This window comes from Polistes dominula, unplaced genomic scaffold (genome assembly GCF_049000335.1).
Source record: "Polistes dominula isolate Pdom_NZ unplaced genomic scaffold, Pdom_raw_medaka contig_31, whole genome shotgun sequence".
Taxonomy (NCBI): domain Eukaryota; kingdom Metazoa; phylum Arthropoda; class Insecta; order Hymenoptera; family Vespidae; genus Polistes; species Polistes dominula.
In genome coordinates, this window is record NW_028300925.1 from 5,215,548 (window position 1) to 5,233,473 (window position 17,926).

A 17,926-nucleotide genomic window follows, 5' to 3' on the forward strand; every position below is an offset into this window, starting at 1 on the left:
CTCTCTATCTACTTCGATTTAAACTTTCTACAAAAATCGTTTTTCAAAAGATTTCCTCCCAAAGCACTGGAATACTATTCGCAAAAGTATGTAACATTTCATATAAAAAAAAAAATAAAAAAAGCATTAAGAGAAATTTTCCTTACCATTGTCAATCTAACGTGAATACGAAATATCATTGAACGTCCAATTAAATTTACTCGAAAATAATCTAACATAAATGGATCATCGAGAAAGTTCTGATTTAATACGTAAAAAGTCTGCTTATAATCAAATCGTTGGATGAACCGTAAGAAACGCGACACGACATTGCTATCTCTCACTCACTCTCTCTCTCTCTCTTTCTCTCTCTCTTTATCTTTCTTTCTTTTCTTTTCTTTTTTATTTGACGATAAATCGCGGAAAAATCTCGGTGATCGAAAACGTTTTCGCGAGAAGTTAATTCAAGGGGCGGTAGCGCGTCGTAACAGTTTCCTGTCGGGTCGATCGGTCGCAGATAAGTTCATTTCTCTCGGAACCCTTGGAGAATTCTTTGGGATAGGGTCGCGACGGAAGCTTCAAATTGATTAACCCTTTCCGAAGGAACAGAAAGAGAATAAAAAGAGAAAAAAAGAAAACGACAAGCAAGCTAGCAGGCAGGCAGGCAGGTAGGCAGACAGGCAGACTGACAGATAAAAAAGAGAACAAAAAAACGAAAGCAAATTAGATTAGAATTTTAATTAGACAAGTTTGTTATTACGGTCTGTGAGCAATAAATTAAAAAGGAAAAAAATTTATATAGTATATCAGTATAAATGTATTACAGACAAAAATAAAATACTAAAAAAGAAATAATAGAAAGAAAAATAGAGAGAGAGAGAAATCGTAATGAAGAAACAAGAGAAACAGATAGCAGGAAACGGTTAGGAAGGTTAGTGTTACGGTCGAACAAGTAGCGTAAGTCCGCGATGCAGCTTAGGTTCATAAACTAACGTGAAAAGGGATGAGAGAGAGAGAGAGAGAGAGCTCGTGCCTGCCTCCAGGATGCAGAAAGTTCCAAGGGGGGTGGGTAAGAGAGAAGAAGGGAAAGAGAAACCTACAATAAGAGCGTCGTTAGGTTCCGTGGTTATACGAGGTGCGTAATGATCGTTGCGCGGTCGACCCTTACATCGGCGATTAGCACCATTCTACTAGTAGGAAATGACGAGCTTGCTTCTACAACTAGAGAAAGAGAGAGAGAGAGAGAAAGGGAAAGATAGAAATAGAGAAAGAGATAGAAACAACTTACTCACCGAGATTGTACACGTTCGCAGCTTTACCACAGGACTCACGTACTTCTTGATTGTCCCATCCAATGGGGTACATCACCAAACCACCACATATCATTGCAGCTGAAATACAAATACGAAAGATACACAGTATAAGAATATTTGTCATTAGCTTTGATATTCTATTCCATAAAAAAATACAAACTAGAGAACAAATAAGGAGAATAAGAGTATGAATAAGAAGATTGTGGAATAATACAAAGAGACGGAAACCCTATGTTGTTTCGATGTGTCTCTCTTTGTATAGCTGAACTAACTTTCCACGTAGATATACCATCGATCTTCCCACTCTCCTTGATGGAAACACGCTCGAAACCGAGAAATTCCAGAAATGTCACGGTTCACCGCTGTAAGGTGGTTGCTCGACGAATACGACGACAACGACGACAACGACGACATCGACGACGACGACATCGACATCGACGACAACGACGACGATGGCTACGACGACGAGATAAACTCGATTTTGTGGTAGATTATCTCAAGGATAGCAACGTCGATCGAAGGATTACCTCAAGGAACTCAGTTATAAGCGGGACCATTTAACAGGAACGTGGAAAGTTCGATAGGCTTTCGGGTGAGAGGATAAATTTCTCGATTTTCTGAGAATTCGAGATTATTACCTTATCCAATATGGTTTCTTTTCTCAAGATCATTTTCTTATATTTCGAATTGAACGAGGTGTTTTTGCGTAAATGAAGAAAAAAGAAATTCGTATAGAATTGGAAATCGAACAAAAAGGATTTTTAATCGTATATTCGATTAATTTGAAATATTGATTGAAAAAAAGGGGATATGGTATTTGTTAAACTATAGAAAAAGAGTTTAGTTTATTCCAAACAGATCCGTAAATGAAATTTGGAATATTCGGTACATATAAACGTATACAATTAAATTAAATCGCATACCTTAGAAACAACCAAACGTTAAACGTTCCATCACGGTTTACTAGTACTAGCCGTAAAGTTATTTACTCTCGATTAAGATCGACGAGAACGATCGTCTACTAAACTTTGAATGCTATGATACCTAACTCTCATCCCCTTTCTTCCTATAACTAGGAGTAACAAATCGCCAACCACGATGCAACGCGAGTTATTTGTACTAATACCGACAATTGATGGATTATATACGTTAGAAATGAAGTTTGTTGTTAGACGAGACAATGACTACTCACCGGCTATGAAATGAATAGAACCAAGAAGCCTCGTATGCTTCGGAGTCCTTAGAATATGTGGTAGAAAAGAAGATGCAGCTGCTAGAAGAGTCAAAGCACCGATCACTGCGATCGATACACCGATCCCCATCGTTACTGTACTTGCTTGCCACCATGCACTTGGTATATCCCAGAAACTGCAAATTTTATTTTTCATTTTTGATCTTTTATTGTTAAATATTTTACATACATTTCTCAATTTCTTCTTTTCAAAGTTAAAAATATATTTGAAAAAACTTATTTATACAAATTTACAAAACATTTTCTGTTGTACTTCGACTATTTTAATATAAATATTTATATTTATCATATATGAGAAAAGAATTTCTGCTATTTCTCCATAAAAGCATATAAAGAATATCTAGAATAAAAAATGTTTAACATGTTGAATATTAAGTATGAGTCATTACTCTCTCAACGATATTCTATTTTTTAAACGTTTTCAAGATTTCTTTTGTGACATTTAAATTAATTGAAATGACAATTGTCTCATATTTGTTACGTACTGAAAAATAACTAAATATATATTAATCGAGATATCATGTAAAAATATTAAAAAGAAAAAATATTTTTATCCATTTTTCTTTGGTTGTAAAAAATGTTATTTTATTTCAATGAGTTTTCAAATTTTTCTACCTTAAGATGACAAAGATTAAATGTCTTTCTGATAATTACGAAAGATATCTGTGCAAGTATATATATGTATGTATGTATTATATGTATGAGTATGCATCTCCGTTCACAGCTTCGCTTGGGACGCTTTATCCCGTGTTGATCGTCGTCATTGTTTGCCTCCGTTACGTTACGCTCGGGATATCTGTTGCCAGTTACAGAATAATTTATACGTCATCCCTCCCGCAATATACCTTGCACGCTCGTAATTAATTCCAAGTTCGGCTATCAACGAATACTAGACAGCCGTTACTAGTATTGTTTTGAATGCTGTGGAATATACACATGTATTACGATTCACAAGATTATTTCTTAGCCATATGTTTGGAATTGAATGAAACGATTGTCGATTGAATCAAAATGATATATTAATTTACGTTATAATTTATATCTTATCTTGTTACTTTGATTTTTAAGGGTTGGAGTTATTTCTTTATGAACACCTTCTTACATTTATTCAATACTATTAAATAAATCGCATCTTTTTTTCTTTTATTTCTGCAAATTTTGGATTATTCATCTATATTACTACTAACAATGCCCACGTTGTTTGACTTTAATGTGATTGGCCAAGAATTAGTAATTCAACGTGACTAAGCCGTTGACTTAAGAGGTTACAACACCTTGGCGCTCGTAAAAACTACCGTCAAAAGAAAATTTTTGTTTGACGAAACTTTCAAATTTTTTCATCCCCTTTCTCGGGCCATACCCTTGGCTCGCGGGACAAGTGTCAGACCTGTGGGCTTGTGACGCTACTTGAAAGTTACGTCAATACAAAAATTTTCTTCTTGTGCTAGTTATTCCGAGATTAAAGTCGGTATAACTCTTTAACTCGAATCTATGTAGATATATATAATAAATAATATAATAAAAGTATTATACACAAATGTTTTAATATTTATTATTTAAATATTTATTATTTAAATATTAAAACATTTGTGTATATATGTTTGAAAACGAATATTTTAACAGAGTATTTATTATAGTTTAAATATTGAATACATTTTTAAATTATCGGATTTTTAAACAAATAATAAAGTTTCATCAGTTTTCACAAAATTATTTTTAAATCAATATCAATTACTTGAGAATTTATTTACCATATCGTATTAACGAAAATTTTAATTTATTTTGTTTCATATTTATTTTTTTTCTCCTCTCTTCTGTTCTCTTCTTTTTTTTTTTTTTTGCAGAATTAGTAACAAGCTACGCAGAAAATATTTGATAAGTTTAAATGGAATAAGATCGATTAGTGATGAACAAATATTGATGAATATGTACAACATCGATTGGCAATTATTAATGTTAACGGTTCTTCTCAATCGAATATGCCTGACAGATATGCAAAAGTTAAATCAATTGTATCCCTCCGAATTTGTTGGTCCCACAATTATTTACTTTATATAGAATACCCAGATACCATATATACCATGTATATATATCTTTTTTTTATTTTGTTAATTTTCTGTCCCTTTTTAAACAGTAATCGGCCGTGAGCTTTCGTTCCATTTGCATTCGTATCGTGGAAACGTCTACGTGGAATTAATGTTTTATTAGTATGTTTTTTTTATATACCTCTTTCACAGATAACACTTTGATATCTTCGTTAGCAATAATTTATTTTCGGTAAATGTATTTACGCTCATCGATAAAACCCGTAAAATGACGTTTTTATATACTACACTCTCATTCGAATTTAAAAATAATTTCTCGTACCTTTGAAAGAAAAAAAAATCATTTAAATAAATATTACCTCGCGTTGCCTAAATAATTTTAAACAAATATAATTAAAAAAAAAAAAAACAGAAGAGAATAAAATAATTTTATTTTATGCGTAATAGTTAGCTATAAACCAACCTAAAGATACCTTGTGACAAATGTACAATAGAGAAATAAACACGTACACTCATCTATCATAATTAATTGTAGAAAATTTCAAACGAACATGCGCTTAACAAAAATTTCAAAGGGAAAGCTTTGTTTGTTTTTTTATTATTTTTTTTTTTTATGCGTCTCGAATTTCTGTCTACCTCTCAAATACTTTCCACTAGCTCAGGTATACAAGCGTTACGTTGTTACGTGTAACTTACACATAAAACTTACACGCACGCTCAAACCTTTTCACGCGGAAAAATACAAGCGTAAATGCGTATATGAAAATTCAGGGAGGAAGAGATTCGGTTTTGGCAAACAATGGCGCGGACGATATTTGCCATTTTCGAGCAGGCACAGTGGTGATACATTCAGGAATTTCTGGTCGCGCTAAACGAGGAGGATGCGGTTCCGGTCGCGGAAATGCGGGCAAATGGGCGGCACGTGTACACACAAACGAGCCGCAAACGTATACATACATAGATATGTCTATAGGAAGAACCAATGAGTATGAGGATATACACGACCCTTACATATTTAAATATATACATACATACATACATACATATATATATATATATAGATAAACATACATTTACATACGTACCTAGAGTACCGTGCACACTGGTAAACTATCTCAGGTGTAGCGTTAGGTGCTCTGATTCGTGGATAGTTGCAACGTCGAAAGGAACTGAAGTACGCGTCGGCCTTTCCCAGTAGTCGTCCCTGAAAAGTGTAGTAGACATAAATCTAAACAGACGTCAGTGTGCGCTTACCATTCGCTATTTTAAGGTCCTATGCATATAGGGTAGACCAGAAAAAGGTCTGCTTTACGCTTCACGCACCAATCTTACGCGCGGCCGTGTTTTACGATGCGATTCTGTGGAAAAATATGACGGAAAACACGTTCTTTGAAATTTCCTCTTTAGGAAAGAGTCAAGAAAGTATACTAAAATATTTCAAAGTAAGAAAGTGTTGATGTTGTGTAAAATCAATTTTTCAACCTTTTATAAAAAAAAATAGGGGTTTCTTTTTAATTTTTTTTTTTTTTTTTAAATTTCTAAGGAGCGTCAATCGACAAATACGAATTAGTAAATAGAGAAATTGTTTAAAGAGACAATTGTTTTTTTCATTGCATCGATGATATATCATTTTATGGAAAAATTGAACGAATTAGTTTAACGATCTGTGATTAAACGAACAGATAATAAACAAATATATTTAAATACCAAAAAAAGAATGAAAGAGAGAAAGCTAAAACGTTTCGAAAGAAGCATCATTAAGCCTGAGCTTGATTAATAGATACCTAAACGAACACGTGATTAAATTTGTATCCATTTAATTTTTTCGCGTTTACTTTGCGTAAAATCGGATTAAAAAAAAATATAGTGCGAGAGAAAAAGAGAGAGAAAAAAAATAACAAGCGGAGGACGGTTTCTAAGTATTATCGTTGTGTTGAACGCGTTCATTTTTCAACGTTCTCGTTATTTCGCGTTATACAGCTATGTATATCGGCTAACATGCTAAAGTATTTTCATAAGTAAGTAACTACGTAAATAAGTAAGTATGAAGAAAAATTTGCGTGGGAACGGCAAAAAAGAGAGAATATTCTCGGACTAAAATGGTTAGCATTTTTCGTTCGTTTCGAAATCTCTTCATTTTTTGATTTTTTTTTGTTAAAGATAAAAAATGAAAGAGAAAGGGGGAGCAAAAAAAATATAATCTGCTAATACAAATCTGTACGAAGGATACCATCGAGTCGCGAAATATTCCTTTTTGGATTGACGATAAATTGAATCTCACAAAGTGTGCAAATGTTACAACTTCCGTAACTCCTAATTAGCTGAAATCGTAAAGTTTTGTATATAAATCATATGATGAAGTCCTTGAAAAAGCCGACTTTCGCGAACCACATGTCTTCATACATCGAAATTACTAGGTTAGAATGGTGTTAATATAATTGCTTCCATGTAATATTTTCTATCTTTTATATTTTAATTGATATTTATTTAAAAAATGTAAAAATCATATTTTATAAATTATAAATTTATGTAAAAATATCTTTTGAGAAATAGTCAATTTAACCCAATATATACTAGATGAGATAATTAAAATAAGACGCATAAATAACTCGTTGTTATTGGTGATAAAAAATAATTCGTTTCAGACAGAACTTACTACTTGGATTCCAAAATAGCATAATCCTATGTTATATATCTTATAATATATTTACTATGTTACGTGTTACGTATTTATTTTTTAAGTTTTATTTATTAAGCCAAAAAGAAAATTCAATAATAAAAACTCCAAAGTAATTGTACATGTCTTAAAAATATATGCCCTATTAAATATTACATAGAAAAATAAATTATTCCCTTTAAAATAAAATAAAAAAATAGAAAATTTACCGTCACACGTTTTCTACGCTTACGAAAAAATTATTAACGTGGGATTACGTCACCCCACGAAAGCAAGAAAAAAATTCATTAAAAAGATTTATTTAAATTGCTAATAATAATCGAATTATTCAGATAGGTTGTTTAAATACTTTACATGTTATTATCTTATAATATTTCTATCTTTCTCTCATTCTCTTTTTTTTCTGTCTGTCCATCTCCTGCTCTCTCATGCAGAATTTGTAATGTGGCAATTTCGAGAACCATCGGTATGCTAATAACCGTGTTACCTCGAGCTCGTACGCTTCGCATATTCTTCCAAGGTATCCTTTGCCAGGATACTGCACACTATCTTAGCGTTATCTCGAACAAAAACGCACGGCGACTTCGAAACTACAACGGCGCCAGGTTTCGGTCGATTAAGAATCCTAATCAGGCAGCGTCTCCTTCATAGGAGGCTCGAAAAAGAAAGACGAAAAGGAAAAAGAAGAAGAAGAAGGAGACGGTTAAGAAGAAGGGTAGGAAAAAAAAGGAAAGGAAGAAGAAGAAGAAGAAGAAGAAGAACGAAAAAGAAAATCTAAAAGAGGAGACAAAAAAGGAGAAAGTAAACTTTGCAAGTTCGTATAAATCACGGTGAGAGAGAGAGAGAGAGAGAGAGAGAGAGAGAAAGGGAGATAAAAAATCGAAGGATTTTACATACATATGCAAGATCTATGGTACATTCTTGGACAAAATTTTACACTATCGTTCCCTTCTTTCTTTTTTGTTTTTTTTTTTTAATTTCCTTTATATCATTTTTCTTAATCCTTTATACATAGTTTGATCTTTTTCAGGATACTAACATTTAACAAAGTACTAATCATATATTTTAACGTTTTGCATTTATCGTCGAATAAAAAATAATTTATTTACCTATCCGAAACGCGAACGGTTTTATTTAAATAATTCCTACATCGTTGAGAAAAATAATTAAAAAAAAAAAAAAGAAAACAAAATAAATTTAAAGGTAACTACTGTGTAACGTTTGAAATTTTTTACCAGGAAGATCATATGTGCACGTAGGTGTAAATCCGAGGAGAGATAAGTAAATTCGCAGCTGGTCGACATACTTGAAAATAAAAAGGTAGGATAACGTGTTTGGAGATTCCTGTTTTCTTATGCAAATGTAACGCAACGTTGCTGGTGGTGTTCCGTAAGCTTTGATCCCATATGCGTAAAATTTCGTTCGTTTCTACCCTTTCCCTTTCGCTCATACACACACATGCACATATATACGCACACTCATTCGCGACATCGTTCAGAAACGAGACGTCGACGATGAATATAACATTAAATATCCATTGTTTCGTCAGAGAGAGCCCGCTTCAGTGCGACATTATGCGGATAATAAAGTTCGAATCCACTAATACTCGAATATTGACTCGGTAGACCACGTTCGTTCGTTGGTAATTCCCAACAAAGGAATACCTACTACCGACTAATTTATTGAAATATACTGACGTTCCTATAATCCGATTATGTCGTGTAATTACGAGACTAAAATCAAGTATTAACGATGATGGCCCTTAACTGTCGTATACACTCAATCATACAATTCTTAACTATTGCATATTATATACAATGAGTATACCTCTTAAAATCGTACAACATTACTCTTACTTGATTTTATCTTGAAAGCTATTAGTATAGTATGTTTAAGAAGAAGAAAATTTAGAAATAAATGCATTAATATACTTTAATTACATATTAAATGAGTTTAATTTAAAAGCTTTCTTTATAATGAGGGAATAAAACAAATATAAAAATAATATACAGAAAACGTCTGTATCTTAAAATCGTACGTGTTAGTATAACTGTAAAAATAAGAATAATACAAAGTATCTATACATTTGTTAAAAAATTATCTATCTATTAATATATTTAGAATTATCCCCTTAAGGAACAATTTTGGCTCAACGTGATACAACTCCGCTCGAGTTAACTATATTTCGATTTAATATTTTATTCGATTAAAATTTTCAATTCAAAAACATCGCTGAATATAAAAACGTTAAAAAAAAATGTATGTTAGTTTAAACAATCCTAGATATTAATTCATTAACTGCCAAACTATATTTTATTTCGAAAATACTTATATTTTTGAAGAAATCTCAAATAGGGATTGTAGTTGGTTGCATGAAAAAAAAAGACTAATAAGAAAAACTATTTCTTTTATTATATGCGTTATTTTATACATACAAAAAGTATTTATTATTTATGCCATTTTTCCCTACAGTACACATTTAACCGAGTGGTGTAGGTAAAATTCGAAAATCCCCAAATGGGAATTGTGGCAGATAATGGGTTAATAAAATGCATTAGAATATTATACATACCTTAAATGATTGTTAATTAATCGAAAAAAATATTAATTGTAGTCTAAAAGCACAAAATATAAATTCGACGTAAAGTCAAGTCAATTTCTTTTATTGATTATTGTTTACATTACTTCCCCCAAAGAATATATATATATATTTATATATTATATTATATATATATATATATATATATATATATATATAACGAAAGCAATATGCGTGGTAAATGAAATGTATTCTTCTGAGTGTCATATAAACAACTTTCAATAAAAGTACTTTCATAGAGGACAATGAACCAGTCTAACGGTGTATTTCGAAGAGGATGGTACATAGATCATATATTCCGTGCTTTCACACTACAATATGCATTTCCTTTGATTAATTAACAATTATTTAAGGGGTATGTTTAATATTCTAATGTATTTTATTAATATTTAAGATTGTTTAAAGAAACATATATATATATATATATATTTTTTTTTTTAACATTTTTACTCAGCGATGATTTCGGGTTGAAAATTTTAATCAAATAAAATATCAGATTGAAATTATCTAATGTTCAAAGTATATTAATAGATAGGTAATTTTTATACAAATTTACTTTGTACATTATTATTCTTATTTTTACATTTATACTAACGTATACGATTTTAAGATACGGATGTATTTTCTATTTATTATTTTTATATTTGTTTAATTTTCTTATTAGGAAAAAAGCTTTCAAGTTAAACTCATTTAATATGTAAAGTATATTAATGAACTTATCTCTAAATTCTTTTCGTTTTAAACACACTATACTAATAGCTTTCAAACAAAAATCTAATAAATGTAACGGTGTACGATTTTAAAAGAACACTCACTGTATATTGCTGTTACTTTGTGAAATTCGTTAATTCGTGAAACGATCATCTAAATCCTGAAATAATTATACTGACATATTTAAATATAAAATAAGATACAATTACATACTTTTAGTAAATAATATTTGATTATATAAGAAGCGAATATATTATAATAGTTAAAGTATAAAATAGAAATTTGATCTCAAGTATAAGAAAAATATTTATCGATTTCGTTTCTCAATATCTGTTTTATTCTGCATTGTTGTAAATCCCATAACGGAGAATATATTTTTTCATTTTAAAGCTTATTTAATCTTAAAATAGAGTTTCTCTATTGATTTAAAGGATTAAATTCATTTCCTTCGAAAACTATGAAAACGAAAATAAAATAACCGCGAACAATGAGTACTCGTAGATCCATCCTTATCTCTTTCTGTCCTTTGAAAACAGATTTTCTGTTAGTCATGCTGTTCTATCCACCTAACTACTCGTCTCTTGTGAATTCATATCTAACCTAAAACTGTTAGTTTTAGTCTATAATCAAATTATTTTTATATGTTTTCCCAAAAATTGTCTAGTTGTTTCGAGTAAGACCTAAGGTTTTCATGATTTAACCGAACTATATAATATTACATATGTAAAGTAAAATAAAAATAATATGTTCAAAATACATCATCACATTTACTTCTTAATGTATTATTTCATTAATATATTACTCTCATTAATTATTTCATGTATCTTTTAACCTAAATTCCATTTATATATATAACGCTGTATGTGTGTGTGTCTTGCCAAAAACTGAGAATATGTATAATAAATCAATTTAACTCTTATTCTGTTACTTTACTTGTATTACTTTTGTCTATCATTCTCACGCATATAGACGCAAAGATATCGATCGACTATTTCTCTTTCTCTCTTTCTCTCTCTCTCTCCCTCTCCGTCTCTTATACCATATCCTTCCATCTTCATGAGAAAAGACAGGGTAGGACAAAAAAAAAAATAAGAAGGAAAAACTGCGAGTACTATACTTTCGCTTGACGATAAGTCTCTCTTTCTTTCCTTCTCTCTCTCCTTTTTCTACTTTTGTTGTAAAAGCTCGATATTTGTGTGTGTGTTAGAGAGTATGTCGCAGAAGGCGTTTCTAGCCGAAAGGAAACGAGTGTAAGGAGCCGAGAAGAGGAAATAAGGAAAAAGAGAAAAAAACAATGGAGGTGAGGTAAGGGGATGATAAGGGTGAGGGATGCTGTAAGAAGGGTTGGTCTATGAGACGAACATTTCTCAACGGAGATCGACCAATTGCTCGGACGTATCGCGCTTTTCCGCGAAGCAACGAACCAACGGCCGGATATCCGTCGCGGCTAGAAACGTCATCCGTATCGTCGTGTAAAAAAGCTAGGAGTAAAGTTGTACGTCTACGGGGCCAACCGTTCTAAGCGCAACCCCTACTTTTCTCTATTTCTATCTACCTTATTCCCCTCCTATTTCTCTCTTTTCCTCCTACATTCTATGTTACACTACTTACGGACGTAAACCGATCGTACAGCAAAGACGGATTTATGTGCTACTAGGAAAAGGGATACGTGTGTACGATGTTCTACCTTATACCGCCATCATTTTTCTATTCTTTTATTTTTCTCTGGTTGGTTCGTTCGTTTTACCAAAAAAGAAAAATAAGGTAACATACCTTTATATACCTTGATAATAATATAAAAAAATACAAATGTAAAATAATTCAAAAGAAATAATATATATATGTATTTAGTTGTGTGTGTGCGTGTATATATATATGTGTGTATTGATTTATTATCACCATGTAATCTCAATTTCATATTATTTGGAATCGTTAATTGAATGGGAACATTTTATCGTACTACCTAACCGTTCTGCTTTATACAGTTATAAGCTCATCTTTTGGTGCAACGTTAACAAAGTGCTCGCGATCAACGATATCGACGAACATATAATATTGATGCGTATATGCATTTGTAATTTCTCTACGTATATATGATGCATCAAAGTGCTTTTTGGATTTTGACCGAATAAAAATAAAAAGAAAAAGAATGAAAACATGATTTACGTACGTATATATATATATATGTACACGTGTACATCTGTCTAAACAAAACCAAAAATATATTAAAAAAAAAAAACCGAAAAATATCGAATATATTTTCATTTCGGATTTTGAACGAAACTCGTAAAATCTACTGCTTTTTTCAAATTTCGTTTGAAATCTCTCACTGATCTGTTAATTCTCCTACATGTTGCATGATGTTGGTTTAAACGTATCTATTGCATTATACATCGATGTCCTTTGATTTGCTTTATATCGTTGATCGCAACTGTTAAACTGTTTTCACATTAGTATGACTGTGTGAAAACGATACATTACAAGGTTTAAACCAAAATGACTATCGTATAAACTATCTAACGAATAATAGTGATTTTGTTTGTTTGCAAATGATTACGTGTATCTGTAATACGTTCATTAACGATTTCATTATCACTAATAAGGAAATTTGTTCGATTAAAATGTTCAATCCGACATACATATATATATATACAATTATAATACATTATATGAAAGCACAAACGATGAAGTAACAATTATGGTAACGCAAAGATATGATCGTTATCCAAATAAAGAATACCTACAAATGAGTTGTTTTATAAAACATTTTCCATCTGTTGAAAGTTGTACAAGTAAACTCTGTATAATACAACACTTCTATTCAATGGTTTCATTCTAACACAGTTCAAGAATTGGAAAAATACCTTCTTAGAACATGACATCTTAGATTACGATGTCACTTTAACCCCGTCTGAAAATTACAGAAATTCCAGAATAATACGGAACGTAATGTAAGAACAAAGGTAGGATCATAAAAAAATAAACACAAGAATTTATGTGAGAAAGAATATTCCAAAGTATGTAAGTTTAATGTAATTCAAATTATCTGGAAGCTCGGTTACTTATCAACTGACTAACTAACTCAACAAAATTATTTAATATAAATATTTCTTTCAATTATATCCAAATAATAATATATTTTGTTTTAATATTTTAAATGTAATACCACTTTTCGCACTAGTACTTTTTATTTTGTATAAGAGAGATTCCAATAACACGATATTTTTTTGAAACCTAACAACCGTGTTATACGGTGATTACCTGTACAACGTTTGTATTGAAAAATGCTTAGGTTTCGTTTGGAAATATAGGAATGTACAGATGGTACAGGGTGCATACTATGTCAACGAGTAAGAATCTCGTTGGATCGATTTGTATGTCTGTGTGTGTGTATATGTATGTTAGGTGATATCGACTGTAAAATAAAACTGAAAATATCCATACGATTTGCTCGTATCGCCGAATGTAATATACGTACTAAACGATATAACAAGGGACTTCAATGTGTCTCTCTCGTAACGCATCTCGTTCAAACGAAACGAGCCAAGAGTAATACCAATATATAAGGGTTGAAAAAGAGGAAAAGAAACAGATAGGAGTGGGACTACTATGATATGAAAATAAAAATAAAATGCAAAATCTTCGAAAACGAAGATATCAAATCATATACCAAATCTTGTCTACATATATATATAGTATATAATATTATATACGAAATTACTTTCAAATAATTATCAACGATGCACAGTTAGAAAGAGTGAATTAAGGCCATTCGATTTCAATTTATTGCAGTCCATTAAAAGTTCGACCTCAAAATTGGTAAATCGCTTAAAGCTTCGACTGTGAAAACCGCAGAATTTTTTTTTTCTTATCCTACCTACCTGCCTCCCATCCTCCCACCCTCTATCTTTTTATTTCTTTTTTTCCTGTTCTCTTTTTTTTTACTCCCTTTATTTTTTATTACGCTCGAAACAGCGATTTCGACGAGCGAGCTTAAATTTCTACGTGAACAAGCAAGCGCGTAATTTGTAATTCATAACTAAGAACACATCGCGAACGGGAAACGAATTTAAATAATATATCGTACGTCTATATACATACCTACGTATACTTGAATATTGCTATTATAAAACGTTATCGCAAGCGTTGAAACGTCGACTCGTTTGCAAAAGTAATTAAATGAAATTAAAAAGGGGAGAAAAAAAGAAAAAGAGAAGAGAAGAGGGAGAGGAAAGAGAGAGAGAGAGAGAGAGAGAGAGAGAAAGTAAAAAAGAAATGTTATACGTTATTTAGATTGATTATTCGTTCGTATTTATAACGATATTATTATCGATATTATAATCGATCGTTCGAGACAAAGAATAAAAAAAAGAATTAGTAAAACGAGACGAGGAAAACCTTGTTTTAAAAGAAACGAACAAATAAAAAAAAGGATAATAAAAAAAAATTCTTCTGTCGAGAGAATAAAAGCGCAGCATGCTGAAAGTTGATTTTCTTAAAAAAAAAACAGCAGTAAGGAAAGATGGGTGATGTTTTCGTTGCTTCTCTTTTTTCCACGTGGAAGGTACACGAGGAAGATGAAAAGAAGCTAATTTAGAGTTGATTCTCCGTTACGATCGAAGATCGGGTAAACAAAAAAATTAAAAGAATGGATAACGAAGGAAATGAGAATAGTAAAAAAAATAGAAAATAAAATGATGTATAAAATAAAGTGAAAGAAAGAGAAGAAAAAGAGAGATAGAAATAGAAAGCAAAGATACAACGTCGAATAATTGTGATTGTTGACAATAACGATGGAATATAAATAAAAAAAAATTAAAAAAAAATAACAAGTTAAAAAAAAATACTTCAAGAGAAAAGAGAAAAGTAGAGTAGGATAGTGAATGTCGTTTACCTGTATCCAATAAGGCAAATAAAAGCCAGAACACGCTAGGATCGATGCCACGGTGGACAGAGTAGCCCACAGCACGCACAGCACTGTCATCTCATCGGTTTGAAAGCGTTCGCCTCATTCGCACTACCCTTTCACGTCGTTTCACGAGGTCCCAGCGCTGAGACGAACGTCGGAAGCTCGAAAATCGAAACTCGTCCGTATTCCCTCGACTTTCTTTTTATCCATAAAAATCCTTGCCGATGTAATTTCCGCCAATCAACAAAATTTCAGGTAGAAAATTTTTTATTTATTTGATCGATATAAATTTTATCGCAGTTGTTATTATTATTATCATTATCACTTCTTCCTTTTCTTCTTCACTTTTTTCGTATTCTTTCGAAAAACTCGAAATTGAGAAATGTTACAACGACAACTAAGCAAAATCGAACGATCGAGGACCACTAAAGATCAATAAGAAATTGTTTGATTCGTTTATCACATTTCCGTGATCTTTTATCACTTCCTCGGGTTTACTTCCTCGAGTAATATCAAGTTCATATATATAGAATAGGGACTACCGAACGGCCGGCTTGTTTCGATGACGTTGAAAGTCAAAATAAGAGCTTCCCAGTCGAAGAAGCTTTGTCTGTCTATCTCTCTCTCTCTCTCTCTCTCTCCTCTCCTCTCCTTTTCACTCTCTTCTTCTAGAAAGAAGATGAGAAACACGCTCAAAGCTAATTATAACTTAACGCGTGCTCTCGTATACGTATCTTTTTATATATTTTATACACACATGTACGTACGATGTACATATATACGAATGCGTGTGATCTAACGTGTATAGTTCGAAGAACACACGCGTTTCTAAAAAAAAAAAGAATGAGAATAAGAAAAATAAGAGAAAGAGAAGAAATAAAAAAGAAGATCAAAAAGAAAAAGAAAATATCAACCCTTTTATTTATGACTTTTTCTTCGCGTGTTGTTTCTCCCACAGAGTCGAATGTAAATGTGAGATTATATTTACGAGAACGTATCAATCTCGTTTCAACTCGTATGAACGAACGAACGAACAAACGAAACAATAACGACTAAATGTCAAAATGGAAGTTAAACTAGCAATGACAAATAAATCATGAACGGATTTCTTATACCTTGTGTCTATCTCTATTTGATCCGAAGTTGACGCGCGCGGTGCCGTGTCGGAACTGCGACTGGACCGTTCTCCTCTACGTTCTCCATCCCCCTCCAACCCTCTCTCACTCTATCTTTCTCACCCCCGTACACTGTTTCGCTCCCACTACCAACATCTCATCGCCCTCTCACTCCTTCCCTTTGCGTTCTCTTCTCTTGAACAGCGTGGTGCCACAGCATCTCGGTTGAACCATCTGGCGAGTGTACCAAAATATATATATACATATATATACATATATTTTGGTATATACATATATATATATGTATGCATATGTATATGTTTGTGTATATTTCTATATATATATATATATTATTTCTATATATGTAAAATACATATCTACATCGAATTACCGGTAGGAGACGCGTGCATGCTTTTCTCTCTCTCTCACTCTCTTTCCCTCTAAAGTCGTACAAGCTACACGTATGTATATATACATTTACTCGTTCGTATTTAGCTTTCCAAAAGACAGATAGAAAGAGAGAGAGAGAGAGAGAGAGAGAGAGGAATAAACACAGAATACATACGCACGAATTAGTACACCTTAAAGACCTTGCAAGCCTTGATAAATTATAAATATAATTATGATTTATAAAGTACAATTATGATTTCTTATATTTGACTATTAATTCATTATTAAAAGGAGGTTATAACAAGTCGATACAAAAACGAGTGCAGCATTGAAATTATTTCGATCGGCGCCAGATTATTGAAGTTTATTATTCATTAATTCAGTACCATAGTACCTACAACGGCTGTGTATATTGATGTTTGTAGTTATTCCATCATTTTCGTTCTTATGAAGAAAAAATAAATACGCCTGTAATTTAAATGGAAATATTTAATTTTAGTTTTAAATATTTATATTTCAATTAACAATGATATAATAAAAATAGTCTAGATATAATCATAATTTTTTGTTATTAATAAAAGTAATTGTTTTCAATTATTTCAAAATATTTTACACGTTATCAGCATATATCTAAAGCAATATTATTCTGTCCGGTAATAGAGTAAATCGTATATTTTAATATCAATTAATAAATATTTTCTAATTTATTTTGCCCAGATATTTACTCAAAATTTCATCAAGCGATATAAAAAGAAGGAAAGCAAATATATTTTAGCATATTATTCTTCAAGTAATTAATTTAAACAAACAAACAAATATAATTGTAGGAATGAAAAACTAAAAACTGATCCGAATCTTTCCTATTTTAATGAATGCGAATATACAATAAGATTTATTTGTATTATACTAATAACGGGGAAATATTTACGGTGCTTG

The 17,926-nt window shown here is 31.5% G+C and overlaps 1 protein-coding gene across 3 annotated transcripts in view; it reads right to left on the reverse strand.

Moving 5' to 3' along the window:
* The window catches only part of LOC107072845 (Tetraspan membrane protein in hair cell stereocilia), a 39,466-nt gene that overhangs the window by 13,515 nt on the left and 8,025 nt on the right, over positions 1-17,926 (reverse strand). The window contains exons 1-5 of one of the 3 annotated variants that reach the window (XM_089170941.1): positions 16,601-16,709; positions 15,471-16,153; positions 5,675-5,817; positions 2,485-2,660; positions 1,272-1,370 (exon numbers count right to left, since the gene is read on the reverse strand). In XM_089170941.1, the coding sequence (XP_089027067.1) occupies positions 1,272-1,370; positions 2,485-2,660; positions 5,675-5,817; positions 15,471-15,560 (508 nt within the window). In that variant the 5' untranslated portion in view covers positions 15,561-16,153; positions 16,601-16,709. Of the gene's footprint in view, positions 1-1,271; positions 1,371-2,484; positions 2,661-5,674; positions 5,818-15,470 lie in introns of those variants that run through there. The other 2 variants (XM_089170940.1, XM_089170942.1) reach the window with 2 other exon arrangements.